An 18,149-nucleotide genomic window follows, 5' to 3' on the forward strand; every position below is an offset into this window, starting at 1 on the left:
TACAACAAGTCTTACCTTATACTTGTCAATAGAGCCATCAACCTTTAATTTCCTTTTAAATATCCATTCATATCCTAGAAGTTTACAACCTAGTGGAAGATCCACTAATTCCCATGTATGATTTTGAAGGATGGATTCAATCTCACTATTGACAGCTTCTTTCCAGAAAGGCGCCTCAGGTGTAGAGATAACTTCCTTGAAGCTTTGAGGTTCATCTTCTAACATAAAAGTTAGAAAATCCAAACCAAACGATTTTAACGTTTTAGCCCTCTTACTACGTCTAGGCTCAACCTCATTCCTCTCTTCCATCAACTCTTGATCATGAGAGGTACTAAACGTAGACTCAAAGTTTCTCTTAAGTGAACTTGATACTTGTGTGAATTTGTAAGGAAATATTTCTTCAAAAAATACTGCATTCCTTGATTCAATAATGGTATTTACATTCATGTCAGGAACGTTAGATTTATGAATTAGAAACCGATATGCACTGCTATTATGAGCATATCCAACGAAAACACAATCCACTGATTTTGATCCTATCTTTATCCTTTTAGGAATAGGGACAGCCACCTTTGCCAAACACCCCCACACATTTAAGAATTGATAGGAAGGTTTTTTACCTTTCCATAACTAATATGGTGTCTTTTTGGTTTTCTTTCTAGGCAATTTATTAAGAATATAATTGGCGGAAAGAATAGCTTCCCCCCACAAATTCTATGGTAAACCAGAACTTATCAACATTGCATTCATCATTTCTAAGGTTCTATTTTTTCTTTCAGTAACTCCATTTTGCTGAGGTGAATAAGGTGCAGTGGTTTGATGAACAATACCATGCTGTAAACAGAACTCACCAAAAGGTGATTCATATTCCCCACCTCTATCACTCCTTAGAACCTTAATCTTTTTGTTGAGTTGATTCTCAACCTCATTCTTTTATTGCATGAATGCCTCAATTGTCTCATTCTTGCTCCTTAGCAAGTACACATAACAGTATCTAGTGCAATCATCTATGAAAGTGATGAAATATTGCTTACCACCTCTAGTTTGTACAAATTTCATGTCACATACATCACTATGTATTAAATCTAGAGGTTTAGTGCTTCTTTCAACTGATTTAAAAGATGTTCTAGCCATCTTAGCTTCCACACAAGTTTCACATTTATGATCAAAATCAATTTCAAATTTAAAAAATAAATTTAAATTGATTAGTCTATGTAAAGTATGATAATTAACATGACCCAATCTACCATGCCATACATTAGATGACTTAAGCATGTAAATAGAAGATGCAACCTTATTATTATTATCAATAACAGTCATTACATTCATCTTAAACAAGCAATTGCTCAAATATCCTTTGCTCACATACAATCCACTCTTAAAAAGTGAAAAAATTTTAGACTCAAAAACCAACTTAAAACCATTTTTGCTCAACAATGAGCCAGATACAAGATTCTTTTGAATTTCTGGTACATGCAGTACATCTTTCAAAGTAAGAAACTTACCCGTAGTCATTTTGAGCACAACCTTTCTAATTCCTTCAATCTTAAAGGTTGAGGAATTTCCCATGAAAATTTTTCTTCCATTACCCACAAGATTATATGTAGAAAACATTTTCTTTTCTGAACATACATGGCGAGTAGCCCCATTGTCCACCCACCATTCTTTGGTATTTCCTCCTACCAAGTTCACTTTAGAAATCACAGCAGAAAGGTTCATGTTGGTTTGAGCCACAACTGGATTCACAACAATTTTGTTTGACATCTGTGTTCAACAAAATTCAAACAAATTGACTCCTCCAAACCAGCTAAGTTTAAGAAATAAATATAAATATTTACTTCCAAATGTTACTGTGCAAAAAGGAAAAACAAGTCAACTATTAGTATTATTATTATTATTATTATTATTATTTCTACACCGAATTGCAAAAATAGAGCAGCATAGTAAACACAAACTAAACAATAGAATCTCAAAACCCAGCCAAGCAATAAACCCAAAGAGACAAAATAAGCCTAGTATTATATAATATATTATAAGCCAACTAAATTTCAACCCAACCAATGCAAGAACAATTTGCACAAACCAGCAAATCCAAATATATAGACCAAAGCCAGTCAAACAAGGATTCATATAAGACAAAAAGGCCCTAATAAAATAATATAAAAAGGAAGAAGGAAAGATGAACTAACTATACAACAATCCCAGTCAAGCACGTAACCGACGTTATCAAAAGATCAAAGTTCACGATAAACACAAAATTAGTCTTCTAAGTTTCGCGCAGTGTATCTACTATTACCGATTTAGGATTTTTTTAACAAACACAAATTCCTTTCACCGTTAAATCACAAAAATAAATTCTAAAATCTGCTTTAAGACTACCAATTATATTTCAACAATTTATTTTTGTTATAAAGCAAAATGAACAATACACAGGTCTAAGAATAAGCAATAACACAAATAGATGTGAAAAATAAAAGTAATAAACAAATACTGAATATATATATATATATATATAAAGAGAAATCTGCAAATAATTAAAAACTCACAGACCAAATGCGTGAAGGATGAACAATTCAGATCAAGTCTTGTGTTTGACACAATCTCCTTAATGCAGATTTCGCCCCTCACATAATCACTGTGGTGCTTTGAGACTCACAAACATTTGCCTCCTAGGATAAAATGCTTTATAGCACAAAAACGAAGCACACAAGGTCGTGTTTTACGAACTACTCAATGTCTCTTTCTCTCTCTTTGACACAAAATGAAAATGCACAAAATATTCTCACTTTTTGAGTTTTTTTTTTATTTTAATTTTTAAAAGTATTTTTTATGAATGAGGGACTACGTAAAAACTATACGTTACTGAACAGACACTCTGTTTCGGTAATAACTGATATGCACAGACTAACTGACTCAAAAAATTAAAATAATAAAATATTATTATTTGGACAAGTAGGCTCAGTCCACATATGCCAAAAGCCCAACTCAATGTCCAACTCATAAGTATATAAACTCATATATTATCTCTTTCCTTTCTTATGTGGGACTCAAGATTTTTACCATTTTAATAACATCTTCAAGTGAACATAGAAAACATCAATTTTCTTATTCACTCCATGCTATTTTTCCAACAAGAACAAGTTTTGATGATTTTTTCGATCTGGCCACATGGATTCTCAAGGACTGAAAACTCCCAGAACTGTTCGCAGTGGCTGTTTGGTCAACCTGGCATCAACGTAACTAGGTCAGGTTACAACAGAGTTGTTGCGTTCTCCATCTCATTCCTCAGGTGTCCAAGGATCGGCTTGAGGAATATCTGGCAATGCAACCACCACAAAATCCCCCACCGACTTCCTATCGTGATCGTTGGCACCCCCCTCCTGTCGGGTTTGTGAAGATCAATGTTGGCAGAGTGGTTTTTTCCAACGAGAACACAGTTGGAGTGGGTACTGTTATTAGGAATCAAGATGGCTTCATACTAGCTTCTCAAGCTCGAAAGATTAATCATGCCTATAGTCCTATCGTTCTCAAGGCATTGGTTGCTCTAGATGGTCTTCAACTTGCAATGGAACTTGGCTTCACTCATGCTGTTCTGGAAGGGGACTGCCTACAACTAATATCAGCTTTGTAAAGTGATTGCGAAATATTGTCACCTGCAAGTTTTATATTGGCGATGTTCGGCATAGTTCACAATCTTTTCTAAAATTACTTTACTCTCATGAGAGAACATAATAAGGTTACTCATTGTAGACATGACATGCTTCAAAAAATTCTAATTTTGTTGTGTGAATGGAGTCTGTTCCACCACCAGTTTTTAATGTAATTTTGGATGATACAACCTATTTATCCTAATAAAAGCTAAGCAAGTTCGTTTCTTAAAGTTTCTCAAAAAAAAAAAAGTTTGTTTCTTAAAAAAAATGTAAAATAGATATTTTTTTACATATTCGAATGTGAATGCATTAAATTGTAAATATCAAATTAATCTCTCTAGCTCAAAATGTTCAATGTTGTGCCAACAACTGAACTTCGGGTTCAACTTTTTAGAAGATGTAAATTTTATTCTTTATATTTGTTTTGTTCTTAAGGAAGACTTGGGAATGAATTTAATCAATGATACATCATGCATAGGTCAAATATTTGGGAAGAGGTCTTGGGTAGAAAATGAAGCTTTTGGGATTGGACCAAGTTGATTGACCCTGGATCCAGGTCAAGACCTTAGAAATGGGCTACTAGTCAACTTGACCTATTCATTACAATTATGGAAGTGCATTGGCAACCTTTGCAGCTAATTTTAGATTATTAAACCCTTATTTTAAGTGAGGATGAAAAATTCTTAGGTACTTTCGGAATACAGAGAAATTGTACTCACTCCTCTCATATTCATGGTAGACCCCATCATGAATGAGTGGATCCTATCATTAATGTGAGGGGAAAGAGCATCATTCTTCGTGCTTCGGGAGTACCTAAGAATTACTAGGCAATGACATGTTCCTTGAAGAAATTTTGAATGAATGAGCCTTAATTTCAAATTTTTTTTTTCAAATATAATTTGTTATTGCTTTCATTTGATCCAAATCTGGAGTCCCAGCTGCGATCCACTTCAGAGGACCTTAGTCAAAGACAGCAACTCCTTGTGTTTTTCTCGACTATACAAAGATCTAAATTAAAATTACTTGGCATATCTAATAGGGTCATGCTAACGAGTGTCCTTAGGGCATTGGTTAACAATTCATTTTAGAAAAGTTTTAACATCACTTTTATGGGAAATGAAAAAGCTTTCAGAATATTAATTGTTTTTTTTCTTTTCCCATAAAAACTTTCTTTAAATGGATTGTTAACTAATGCTCTAAGGACATTCGTTAGTATTTCCTATCTAATATATGATAAAGCCACCCTCTGTTCAAAATTTGCACATACTTACAATTACCACCACTTCTCTAGAAGATGTTGGAGGAGAACAACCCTGTGGGCAACGGCAGAGCTAGGGGTAGTGCCCCCCTGGCTAACCCAAAAAAAAAACCCTTAGTACTTAGCTAATACTTATTAAAACTCTGGCCTACTTTTTTCTTTTGATAGAAATAGCAATCTAAATCAAAGTAATACATCAGTTTGGACTATTTTCCTTGACCTGAGAGGAATTTCATCTAACCAAAAGTTCTACTCACTCACAATGATAATTTAACCGACTAAAGCTCCACTCTATTTCTTTGGTCTTGAAGCATAGCATAACTATACCTTCTAAATGAACCAATAAGTAACTACAAGTCCTCCACTAGCATGCCTTCCACATAAGTTTTAGTGAGCCCCTACCCTACCTTAGCAAAAAGGCCTTGATCAATCCCTTCAAAATTGCACTCTTGCATACCAATGTCGAAAGCAAAGTGCACCACTTGAAAAGTCACAATCCATCATGAAACTTGATGGAGCCTCTCTATACCTAGCTATGATAATATTTGAACATTTTTCAATCATTTTCTTTTATGAAAGTTTCTTGTTCGTTAATTATATATTAAAATTTTAAAAAATAGTTAATTTCTATTACGGTTTAGAAACTAAATATATATACAACATATTAGAGAAACAAAACATTATTTTTTACTCTAAGATAATCAAAAAATGATAATATGATCTCAATTTTTTTGTTATAATTTACTCAACTTTATAAAAAGTTGTGTATAAATAACAAAAAACAACATAAATTAACTAGATAAATAGAATATGATGTGTGGGAGCAAATTCTGAGGACGTCATAAGGCCATGGGCAATGTCTGAGGATGATCAAAGGCCCACACATGTGTTAACCCAAGTCTGACACGTGGGTTAAGATTGAGGAGGGAAGACATCATGATCACTTAGAACCGGACTAAAACTGAGAATGAGAGGTCCCAAGAAAGAAGGCTAACTGGCTCGTCGACCGAGGAGCCCAAGGAGCAAATGCACCTCGGGAGTACCTTATGTAACTCCCTACACCTGAAAGTAAAGCTCTAGGGAAGACAACAGAATCGTGTAAGTAACAGAAGGGGGAAATATCTGAGAAGGTGACTACCACCTCCACATTTAATGCTCTGCACCAACTGAATTGACTGCATTTATGAGGAAAAAGCACCTAAACAGTGACTCCACAGCTCATAGTTCTTTCTACCATCTCCAGAAGGGTCTTGATGGGACAAGCATCCAAATTATTCCCTTAAGACATACAAATAGAGAGCTGAGATGCAATGGAAGGGGCTATATAAGAAAAGGTACCCCTCTAAAAAAAGGGATGAACATTCTACAAGTAAAAAGACAGAGAGAGAGCAAAGGATCATACTGTAAAAATATCAGCCTTAAGTGTTAATGAGAAATCCATCCTCGGACCTACCTGGGGATGAATTTATGTTGAATTGATGCTTCTTTTGTTCATATTAATCGCTTTAGTCCTATTGTCCCTAAGCTTGTAATTTCTTTAGCATTGCAATTAACTTAAAAGCTCACTTTCTTACAAATTTATTGGGTTGGATTTTAAAAATTGAGAGTCACTACTCTAAGTGGGCCAGGGCTTTTCTTTTGAGTCCTGACATGATATATAATTGAATATACTTTCTTTTTGTGAAGATGTTTACATAATTACATTAAAATATCACTTAGTATCCAAATGAATAATTCTAAAATTTTAAAATTGGTTTCCAATATTATATATTCACATGAAATGCATATATCTTATACAAAATTCCCACCTTCCATCCCCCAACTCAGATCCTGTTTCTGCCAATGCCTGTGGGAAAATGGTTAATAGTGACTTTTAAAGCTCCTTTTGTTTTTAACAATCTAAAACTTGTTGAGAGAGATGTTTTTGGGAAAAACAATACATTCTTCATTGTTTGGCGGAAAGTCTGAAATTATGCATTCTACACCAAATACACCTGTAACTTATCAATTAAAAAATGACAAGTCAAAGAATGTCCTCTTTTTTTCTTTTTTTTTTGGATACACACACACATTAATATCAAAGAATGTCTTAAATGCATTGGTTTAGAAACTTTTAATGAAAAAAAAGGAAGAAAAAAAAAGTTGATGTTTTTTACAATTTTTTATATTGAGAAATGTTAACGGATGTTTTTAGAGTATTGGTTAACATTCCATTTTTAAAAAAATATATATGAAAAAATATTTTTTTTTAAATTAACATTTTGACAGTTTTTTTTCATTTTTCAGTAGAGTAAAAATTTTCCTAAAATAAATTGTTAATCAATACCTTAATGGCACTTATTAGCATGGTCCTATATTTATTATAAAAGTGATATCAAATTTTTTTTTTTTTTTTTGAGTAATGTACAAATACGCTAACGTGACCCATTAAAAAAAAAAAAAACTCATGTAAAAGTAAAACACGTGTTACATCCGCGCCAGCCTAGTCTGATTACTAAGAATTTTTCAAAGATAAAAAAAAAGAGTGTGAATTTGGGGTAGGTTAGAACTTAGAACTTTAGAAAGTTCTAGAAAACGTGGTTCATACGCAACTAATTGGACTTTCCAGGAACCTAGAGTAAAGTCCCCAGACCCAGCTAAATTCTTCTAGACTCCAAAACCCATAACTTTATTCAATCGCATCTCTCTATAACTATATATGAAGGGGATAAAAATAGTAAATGGACGGAAACAGTGAGGACGGATCGACACCATGATTGACCCAGCTATGACGGTTAGGTGTTGCTGAATATCCGTCTTGTATAAATTAATTATGGATGCCACGTGGCATGTCGTTTGATATATTTCAGATAAGCTTCTGCTTTATCCCCACGCAAACGTGTATATTTAGACTTCTTGCGGCACACGTTTAAGAAGATTCCTATATGGAAAGGAACTTGAGAAGGAAGTTGTATCCTCAAAGAAAGGTAATTCTACCCACTATAAATACCCCAGAAACCCTAAGTATGAAGGTACGCATAATATTCTTAACTCTAGCACTCTAGGGTTAAAGGAACAAGACTCTAACTTGACCTTCGGAGGGTATTCGGCCGACACCACACCGGTGCTCTCTTCTAGGTCCTTCGTTTTCTTTTTGCAGGTGTTGTTTTCGTTTGAGGAGCACTTGCAACTCACTGGTGATATTTTCGGCATCATCAGTTGGCGCCGTCTGTGGGAAACTAACACTAAGGAGGAAAAAAAAAAAAAAAAAACTTCGGATTATTTTAGCCTCGCTCTATCCCTGAGACAAAGAGTTGCATGGCACTCACCCGATCGATGGCAACGAACAACAATCAAGGCGACGAACCACGCGCCATCGCTTTGGAAAGGCAGGTCCAAACGCTTGCAGCGGCGGTTGAGCGCCTCACTAAGCAGAATCATGATCTGGAAGAGCAGTTACGGCAAATGCGCACATCGGAGCGCACCACGGGGAAGATCGGGGAGGGAGCTAGTCCCGAAGGAAGGAACGCGGAAAGACTCCGAGGGCAGCAACGCTCAGGCTAGACCCGAGCGACAAGAAACCAATCAACCGCTTGCTTTAGACCCGGTGCCGACTCACATAGCCACCGAAATGCGGGAGATGAGGGAACGTATGGATGCAATGATGAACGCCCTTAAGGGACGAGTATCCGGCAATACGGACGACCTAGTCCATAGAACGGATTCACCATTCACGGCGTTGGTGAATTCATACCCCGTCCCTTCAAAGTTTAAAATTCCCCATGTGGAAAACTATGACGGATCCAAGGACCCGTTGGATCACACGGAGTCTTCGAACTCTAATGCATCTTCGGGGTGTGCGGACGAAATCATGTGCGGGGCTTTCCTACCACCTTGAAAGGGCTGCGAGGGATTGGTACGGCAAGTTGACGCCCAATTCCATCGGCACTTTTAAGGAATTAGGTGCACGAGTTCGTGTCACACTTCATTGGAAGTCATCGACACAAGAGGTCTATTGCATGTATATTGGGAATTAAACAACGAGAGGGTGAGACTTTAAGGTCTTATATAGCCCGCTTTAATAAGGAATCCCTCTCGATAGACGAGGCCGACGACAAGACACTTGTGGCGGCATTCACAAACGGGTTACAAGAGGGTAAGTTCTTATTTTCCCTATGTAAGAATGACCCAAAGACTATGTCCGATGTCTATTACGGGGCGACGAAGTATATGAACGCGGAGGATGCCTTGGCGGCGGAGAAGACTACGGACCAAAGAAAAGGGAAAGAGAGGAAGATATGAAACGGATAACGGACGAAAAGTAGCTAGAACCGAGAGATCGACGAGACCGGAGACCCCGAGCCGCCTTCGGGGAGGTTCACGAAGTTTCACCTCGCGGCCCCGATTGACCAAGTGCTAATGCAAATCAAAGATGAAGGAAGCTTGACATTCCGGGCAAGTTGAAGGGAGATCCGAACAAGAGGCCAAGAGATAGATATTGCCGCTTTCACGGGACCACGGCCATGATACGACGGATTGTTTTGATTTGAAACAACAGATTGAAGCCACTTATAAGGCAAGGAAGGTTGCAAAGGTTCGTGAGGAAGGAAAGAGCTGATCATCCTCGGGAGCGAGAATCCTAGACGGGAAAACGGCGTCCCGGACCACCGGTAGCGAGACATACGGATGATAATGGGGGGCAACGCTTCGATAGGGTCGTCCAAGAAGGCCGGAAAAGACTTATTTACGGACGGTACAAAGTGTCCAATCGACGGGACCTTCATTAGAAAGAATACGGCGAAACGGCTCGGCATCGAGTTTTTTGAAGACGAGGCCGGCGCCTTCACCACCCCCATTGTGACGACGCGCTTGTGGTTAGCATCCGGGTAGGGGATTTCAACGTCCACCGAGTTCTAGTAGACAACGGGAGCTCGGCGGACATCCTTTACTATCACTGCGTTCCGGCGGATGGGGATTGCAAAGGAGCGCGGTCCGCACGCGCGCCTCGTCGGCTTTGGGGAACCCGGGTCCATCCTTTAGGATCCGTCACATTGGAGGTGACGGTAGGAGACTACCCACGACGGATAACTAAAAATGTCTCCTTTCTAGTGGTGGATTGTTCTTCGGCATACAACGCCATACTCGGACGTCCTCTTTCTCAATGCATGGAAAGCCATCACTTCAACCTACCATCGATGATCAAGTTTCCCCTTGAACATGGGGTTGGAGAACTACGCGGAAATCGAATGCTGCACGGGAATGCTACGTGGCCATGATGGAGATGGATGACCATGTACGGACAATGAGCATCGAAGAACGCAGAGAACGGTCGCGGGGAACCGTGGAGACATTGGAAGAAGTCCAACTAGATGATTCAAGGCACGATCGAACCACCGGGATAGGAACCTCGGTCGACCAAACGATTCGACATGCGATCCTCTTGTTCCTCAAAGAAAACCAAGATGTATTCGCATGGAGCCATGACGACATGCCGGGGATAGATCCGACGGTCATAGTCCATAAATTAAACGTATCACCTTCGTTCTCTCGAGGCAAAAGAAACGCGTATTCGCCCCGAGAAGGGATTGAGCTGCAGCGGAAAGTGCGGAAGCTACGAGAAGCGGACTTCATACGAGAGGTGTACTATCCGGAGTGGCTCGGCAAATGTGGTAATGGTCAAAAGTCAAATGGGAAGTGGAGAATGTGCGTTGATTTCACGGATCTAAATAAAGCGTGCCACAAAGACGGCTACCCGCTCCCACGGATTGACGCTTTAGTCGACTCCACCGCAAAAACATGAGTTGTTGTTGAGCTTCATGGATGCCTTCTCGGGGTACAACCGGATTAAGTTGGAGAAGACGGATCAAGAGAAGACATCATTTGTGACGAGTCAAGGGCTTTTTGCTACAAGGTGATGCCATTCGGGCTTAAGAATGCGGGAGCCACGTACCAACGATTAATGAACAAGATGTTCGAGCACCGGATTGGCCGGAACGTCCAAGTCTACGTAGATGACATGTTGGTAAAAAGCGTAAAGGCGTCGGATCATCTCGAGGACCTCCGGGGAGACTTTCGACACTCTTCGAACGTACGGAATGAAGGTTGAACCCAAGCAAATGCGCATTCGAATGCTTCTTTGGAAAGTTCTTAGGGTTCATAGTGTCCCCGGCGGGGCATTGAGGTTAACAGAAAGTGAAAGCAATTATGGATCTATCTCCTCCAAGGACGGTGAAGGAAGTGCAAAGCCGACGGGAAAGATAGCGACCTTAAATAGGTTCGTATCAAGAGCAACCGACAAGTGTCTCCTTTCTTTAGAACGCTAAGGAAATCTTTTGAGTGGACGGACGAATGCCAAAGGGCATTTGAAGAGTTGAAGGCATATCTTGTACGCCGCCATTACTTAGCCCGTCTGCGCCGGGGGAGGAATTATTCCTATATCTTCTTGTCTCGTCGGCGGCGGTAAGTGCGGCTCTCATTAGAGAGGAAGGGAAGGTCCGGAAGCACTGTGTACTTTGTAAGCCGGGCGCTACGAGGCGGGGAGAGGTACCCACGGATAGAACTCACCTTCGCACTTATGCAGCTCGAAAAGCGGAAGCCGTATTTTCAAGCACACCTGATAACAATCCGACGGATCGGCCATTGCGGAGAGCAATGCACAATCTGAGCCGCCGGACGAATGGCTTTGTGGGCTATCGAGCTAAGCGAGTACGATATCCAATACCAGCCACGAACGGTTTGTGAAAGGACAAATATTGGCAGACTTCATTGCGGAATTCACTACACATGAGGAGCGAGGGGGCGGAAGAGACGCCTACATGGAGAATTCACGACGGATCCTCCCGATAAGCATGCGGGAGGAATCGGGGTTGTACTCCATACCCGGAAGGAGATAAGATTGAATGTATGATCCGTCTGGAGTTCCCTGCTACGAATAATGAAGCGGAGTATGAGGCCACAGGTGGCGGGATTGGAGCTTGCAATAGCAGTGGAGCCGGGGAAGGCAATGGTCACTCCGATTCCCAAATCGTAGCTAGCCAAGTTAATGGGAGTTATGATTGTAGGAATGAACGAATGAGAAGGTACCTCAAAGAAGTGAAGGGTCGGACGAGTGCCCTCAAATTCACGATAACTCGGATACCGAGAGAAGAGAATCAAGAAGCGGATCAACTCGAGAAATGCTTGCGCCGAACCTATGGTCGTCCCCGGAGCGGTATTGTCCTTCGTCCAATATTCATCGTTACTAGATAATGTTCGGGTGCGGGAACTAATCACTAGAGATGATTGGACGGTTCCAATTGTGGCGTACCTCAAGGACGGCAAGCTTCCGAACGGGAAGGAAGACGCAAGAAAATTGAAGGTTAGGGCTGCCCGATTCATGCGATCCGAAGGCATCCTCTACAAAGAGGATTCTCCCGCCCTTATCTAAGATGCACGGGCCATGACGAGCGGACTACGTAATGAGGGAAGTTCATGAAGGGATGCCGTGGAAACCACTCAAGGTCAAGGTCTACGGTACACAAGCTACTCGGGCCCAGGGTATTGCGGCCGACAATGCGAGAAGGATGCCCGTATGTATACGTGAGGAGCTGCGATAAGTGTCAACGGTTCGGCAATCTTATTAGGCGACCAACGGAGGAACTCACACCTATGACGGCCCCATGGCCGTTCGCATAATGGGGATTGGACATCATGGGTCCATTTCCAATGGCGGCAAGACAAGGCGAAGTTCACGGTAGTAGGAATCGACTACTTCACCAAGTGGGTGGAAGCGGAAGCTCTTGCTACTATCACGGAGAAAAATATTCGCAACTTTGTATGGAGAAATATTATGCGCCGATATGGGATTCCGAGTACTCGTGTCGGACAACGGGAAGCAATTCGACAACGATGCGTTCGAGACTTTTGTTCTCGGCTAGGAATCAAGAATCACTACTCGTCGCCCGCTCATCCACGAGGCTAACGGACAAGTTGAAGTCACGAACCGGTCCTTATTAAAGATCATCAAGACCGGCTCGAGGGGGCAAAGGGCATATGGCCGGACGAACTACCAAGTGTCCTATGGGCGTACGAACAACGGCAAGAACGCCAACGGGAGACACCGTTTCGATTAGCGTTTGGTGCCGAAGCCACTCATACCGGCGAAGTTGGGTTGACGAGCTACCGTGTGGAAAGCTATGACGAGTAAGAATGCGAAGCATTACGCCTACGGCTTGACCTTGTTGATGAAGTCGGGGCAACGGCGGCTCAAGGCGCGCTCGGTATCGGGACATGATGGCAAAACATTACAACTCTAAGGAGTTCGGCACGGGACTTCAAAGTTGGAGATCTAGTGTTACGAAAAGTGCTTGGCGCTACGAAAGATGCATCCTAGGAAAGGCTGGGTCCCAGCGGGAAGGCCCGTACCGAATCATTTCATGGCACAGGAAGGGAACGTACTACTTGGAGACACTAGACGGAAGGAAGTTAAGCCATCCCTGGAACACGGAGCACCTGAAGAAGTACTACCAATAAGTGCAGCAGTCACAATACCAACTGCCTTACTTCCCAGTTTAATTTTAGACAGTTATAGCTTTTACTTTTTAGAGCTCAGTTTTTTCTTTTTCATAAACAATTTGGTTTATTGAACTTATGAGAGGAATTTTTTCTAAAAAATGCATGCTGATGAAAATCTACAAGTCCAGGAGTGAACGGTCTACAAGTCCACAAAGTGGACGGATCACCCAAAGGGTGAAGAACCTACAAGTCCACATAGTGGACGGATCACCCAAAGGGTGAAAAACCTACAAGTCCACATAGTGGACGGATCACCCAAAGGGTAAAAAGCCTACAAGTCCATATAGTGGACGGATCACCCAAAGGGTAAAAAACCTACAAGTCCACCTAGTGGACGGATCACCCAAAGGGTAAAAAACCTACAAGTCCACATAGTGGACGGATCAACCAAAGGGTAAAAAACCTAAGAGTCCACAAAGTGGACGGATAACCCAAAGGGTAAAAAACCTTAAGTCTAAAAAGTGGACGGATTATCCCATATTACAACTCCATAAAATAAGGCAGACTACACAAAAAGATTAGAAAATCTAGTTCATAAAGTGGACGGTTAGTAAAAAAACTCATTTGAAAGTCCGTTCACAAATGGACGGGTTATCTGAATATACGACGGATAATAAGCAAGCAACATGCCATTTAAGATTTGATAAGTCAAGTTTAAAAATTACAAATGACGGTTCAAACAAAAGTTCACTAAACAGTGATAAATTTTTACAAAAGGGAAAGTGTTCTATTCGTTCTTCAGAGATGAGTTCCCGTCCAATGGACCGTCGTCTTGCTGAGTAGGAGGTTGAACTTCACCTTCATCGAGCCGGAGCGATGACGGCGAACACTTCATCTGTACTCTCGGCGGACGGATTGCGCGAGTGTTTGCCCTTGAGCATCGATGTTGATGTGAGATACGTCCGACTCGAGTACGACGACTTAACGACGGATAGCGTCGTCGAACCCGTCTGCAAAGGAGTTTCCAAGCTCCGTTATAAGATTCTCAGAATCACGGTATTCTTGGACGGCTATCTCCTTGGCATTGTCAAGCTTCGACACCGTCTCCGTCAGCTGCTTCTCTTTATTATTCAAAAGTTCACGTAGATGCCCATTCTCTTTCTCCACTTCGCCTCTAACTTGCTCCGAGCACTTGAGCTTTGTCCATATTAATCTTATAGGTCTTCGGCTCATGTAACTCCTCCTCCATCGTCTTGTTTTTAAATCTCGGACGGTCCATGGATGTCTCGTGATTAAGGCAACGGCCAAAAAGCCCCTTCATCATCACCATAGCCTGGAAGCAAAAGAAAAACGATGTCATGATAATGACGAGCGTAAAGGAACTTAGCAATAATACTAGACGGATCCAAAATTACCTGAGCAAGGGTGAAGAGTCCCGTTTCACCCATCGCTTCCGTCGAGTGGTTTCCAAGGTCTGCGTAGTCGTCGGCGGTCGGCATGGACGACATCTTCTCGAGAGCATAGCTCGAGTCTTCCGAGAAGAGGACGGGTGGTTTCTCCACGGAGGTGTTGGACCCTTCATTAAACCTTTGCCTTTCCGTGTTTGACGGGCGTTTTCTCGGCTTGTAAGGCCACGACGGGTTCGACGGTAGTCCTCTGTTTCTTCGAGGACGGTCCGTCTTCTCATGTTGGATTCGTTTGACGGTACCGTATGGGTCGTCCCCTTTGCTTGACCCCCGTCCTGCTTTTCTTCTTTTCTTTGTTTAATAAGGGCTCTCCTCACCGGCGGCGTCCATTTACGCAAATCATAGACGGATGAGAGAGGAAAGGTAAAGTAAAGCAAAAGAAAAAGTGAAAGACGGGTATAGTTTTGACGAACTTACGTTTTCGAACCACTGTTATCGTATTGACGGGCAGCGGATGAAGGTTCGGGTCCGTCACTGATACCAATTCGGAAGTATCAAGCGTGACGAGTTGAGCCCAAGTTCTTTCTGCGGTTTTTGTCTTGTTAAAAATTCTCTCCAAAAAACTCCTTTGCTCCAAGTCAACTTGAGGACGGTCCCGAGCTGCAATAAAGGACGGTTAGACCTAGAAAATAAATTAAATTGACTTCAAAAATCGGACGGAAGCAAAAAGGGTACACATACCCGACGGAGGCATTATGCCCCATGTTGTGTCGACGGGCATGTTAGTTACATCTCTGAACGGCACGTCCATTCGTTCCCTTCTAAAAAGAAGTAACGACTCTTCCAGATCTCTGTTGAGTGCGGAGTGTCAGCGACGAGTCTCGATAAGGGACTTCTAGCTACAAAGCTATACATCCCCTTGGACTTGACGATCTACGGTTGGACGGTAACAATGGAAAAATTCTTCCACCGTCAACCTTACGGCACCTTCGGACATCGCCCCATACAAAACCTCAACCCCGATGAACACTCTCCGAGGCATTTGGGGAGATTTGGGTGACGGACGGACCAAGGTATTGGAAGAAGTCGACGGTGAAGAAAACTCAAGGGAAATCGAGCCCCGCCTTTAAAGCTTGCTCGTAGATCCCAACACCGTCTACCCCCTTGTAGTAGCATTTCTCGGATTTGTTGGGAAGACGTAGACGGATGTCGTCTGAGCATTTAGTACTTTGTCCTAAGTGTGTTGAGTTGAGATTCGGTCATGGACGACCTAAAATCGTTTACCGTCCGGAGAGGCGGCATGACGAGAACTCCCTAAGGCCATGCGGGCCAATTGCGATTGGACGGGAGGATCCACACCGTCCAAGCTACTGCGGACGGTACGAACTCTCGTCTCTAGACCACCATCAAGGGAAGAAGAGGTACTTGACGGATCCCTCTCTTCACTTGAAGTGTCAGGATCTCTTGGACCTGACGGAAACTTTTCATCGTAGCCCGCCCCCTCGCGGACAAACGACTGGTTACTTGACGCACTAGACATTACCTACATTTATGACGGTACAACCTAAGACACCGACGGTTCTAAAGAAAATACATATACTTAAAACAGTGAAATTCAAAGAAAGACGGAGAAAGGTTTGGAATACGTACCGGATCGAAATGGTTTCTGACGAGAATCGACGGACGGATCTGTTGAAATGACGGGAAGGCACGATAGTTGTGACGGTTGTGCTCTGCTCACAAGTTTTTGATATGAAGGAGAAATGAGGGGAGAAAAATTTGGCTTTTTATAGAGCAGAGGGCGCGGAATACGAAGCGACGCCTCGGTTTGGGTAAATAGCCAATCCATGAGGGCCACGTGCTCTTCGCCAGAAATGTAGGCCACGTGTCATCCGTCATGGTATGCCAAGACCGTCCCCATTTAATACATTGCTTTTAGTCATTCCATGGATCCGTCAGATTATAAGGACGGATCCAAGGAATGAAGGGGGCAAATGAAGGGGATAAAAATAGTAAATGGACGGAAACAGTGAGGACGGATCGACACCATGATTGACCCAGCTATGACGGTTAGGTGTTGCTGAATATCCGTCTTGTATAAATTAATTATGGATGCCACGTGGCATGTCGTTTGATATATTTCAGATAAGCTTCTGCTTTATCCCCACGCAAACGTGTATATTTAGACTTCTTGCGGCACACGTTTAAGAAGATTCCTATATGGAAAGGAACTTGAGAAGGAAGTTGTATCCTCAAAGAAAGGTAATTCTACCCACTATAAATACCCCAGAAACCCTAAGTATGAAGGTACGCATAATATTCTTAACTCTAGCACTCTAGGGTTAAAGGAACAAGACTCTAACTTGACCTTCGGAGGGTATTCGGCCGACACCACACCGGTGCTCTCTTCTAGGTCCTTCGTTTTCTTTTTGCAGGTGTTGTTTTCGTTTGAGGAGCGCTTGCAACTCACTGGTGATATTTTCGGCATCATCAATATATATATATATATATATATATATATATATATATATATATACAACACCAGCATATATACTCGCCTGACAAGAACAACAACAAATTCGAAACTCCTAAGAGCAATCAAACTCGAAGAAGATAAGATGTGTCTGGTGTTTGTGTGCGATAAAGATGAGAGGGTTGTGGCGAGACAACCAGCACCAGGGTCGTGTCCGTACTGTGGAGGAATGATACAAGCCATGGATGTTGAGTCACAGTGGAGGCTCTGTTTTCTACCTCTCTATTTCAATACCAAGCGCAAGTATTCCTGCACCGTCTGTGCCAGACGTTTGGTGGTTCAGTAACATACAGAAGATAACAAATACTAGTCCTTTTAACTCCTCCTCCTTTTTTTGATTAATGATCGAGATGTAAAAAAAAGGTGACTGAATTTTATTTATTTATTTTATATATAAATAGAAGTGTGAATTTATTATGAGATCTTTGTCTCGTTACTGTTTTCATTATTCTGTTTTGATGATTCTATTGTTCCTATATATGGACTACGCGAGTTGAAATATTGGTTCAGATATGACACATTTGTGGGTTCAACGTAAATTTTAATCCTTGAAATACAATCTTTACTCAAAAATTGGTATAGAAAGAGTATTCAAAAGTTTCTTAAGTTCTAAATTATTAGGTAGGTAGACTCAGGAATGAAAGCCAAAGACACATGAAACATATGTCGATTGTCAAACATTTGGGAAGTATGGAAGTGTATTGGGAACCTTTGCAGCCAATTTTAGATTATTAAACTTTTTTTTTTTTTATGAGTATTATTAAACCGCAATTTTAAGCAAGGATGTCTTTGGAAACTATAAGCATTTCTCGAGACATTTTTGAATGAAT

At 41.4% G+C, this 18,149-nt stretch overlaps 2 protein-coding genes across 2 annotated transcripts; both read left to right on the forward strand.

The window, feature by feature from the left end:
- The first annotated feature begins 3,168 nt into the window (after nt 1–3,168).
- LOC142612256 (uncharacterized) lies at nt 3,169–3,631 on the forward strand. Its single transcript, XM_075784373.1, has 2 exons — nt 3,169–3,201; nt 3,290–3,631. Exons 1-2 carry the CDS (start codon nt 3,169–3,171, stop codon nt 3,629–3,631), a joined length of 375 nt encoding a protein of 124 aa, XP_075640488.1.
- A 13,722-nt stretch (nt 3,632–17,353) lies between these two features.
- Nucleotides 17,354–17,721, forward strand: LOC142611641 (uncharacterized). The gene has a single exon (XM_075783734.1). The coding sequence runs from the start codon at nt 17,405–17,407 to the stop codon at nt 17,603–17,605; it is 201 nt and encodes a 66-aa protein (XP_075639849.1). The 5' UTR covers nt 17,354–17,404; the 3' UTR covers nt 17,606–17,721.
- Nucleotides 17,722–18,149: the final 428 nt, after the last annotated feature.

Source organism: Castanea sativa, chromosome 10 (genome assembly GCF_040712315.1).
Source record: "Castanea sativa cultivar Marrone di Chiusa Pesio chromosome 10, ASM4071231v1".
Lineage (NCBI taxonomy): Eukaryota > Viridiplantae > Streptophyta > Magnoliopsida > Fagales > Fagaceae > Castanea > Castanea sativa.

Excerpts from the sequence above, each read along its gene's own strand:
- LOC142612256 (XM_075784373.1), top strand. The coding sequence starts at position 3,169 with ATGGATTCTCAAGGACTGAAAACTCCCAGAACT. Across the intron at positions 3,202-3,289 it reads GACTGAAAACTCCCAGAACT|GTGTCCAAGGATCGGCTTGA; the intron begins GTTCGCAGTGGC and ends CTCATTCCTCAG.
- LOC142611641 (XM_075783734.1), top strand. The coding sequence starts at position 17,405 with ATGTGTCTGGTGTTTGTGTGCGATAAAGATGAGAGGGTTGTGGCGAGA.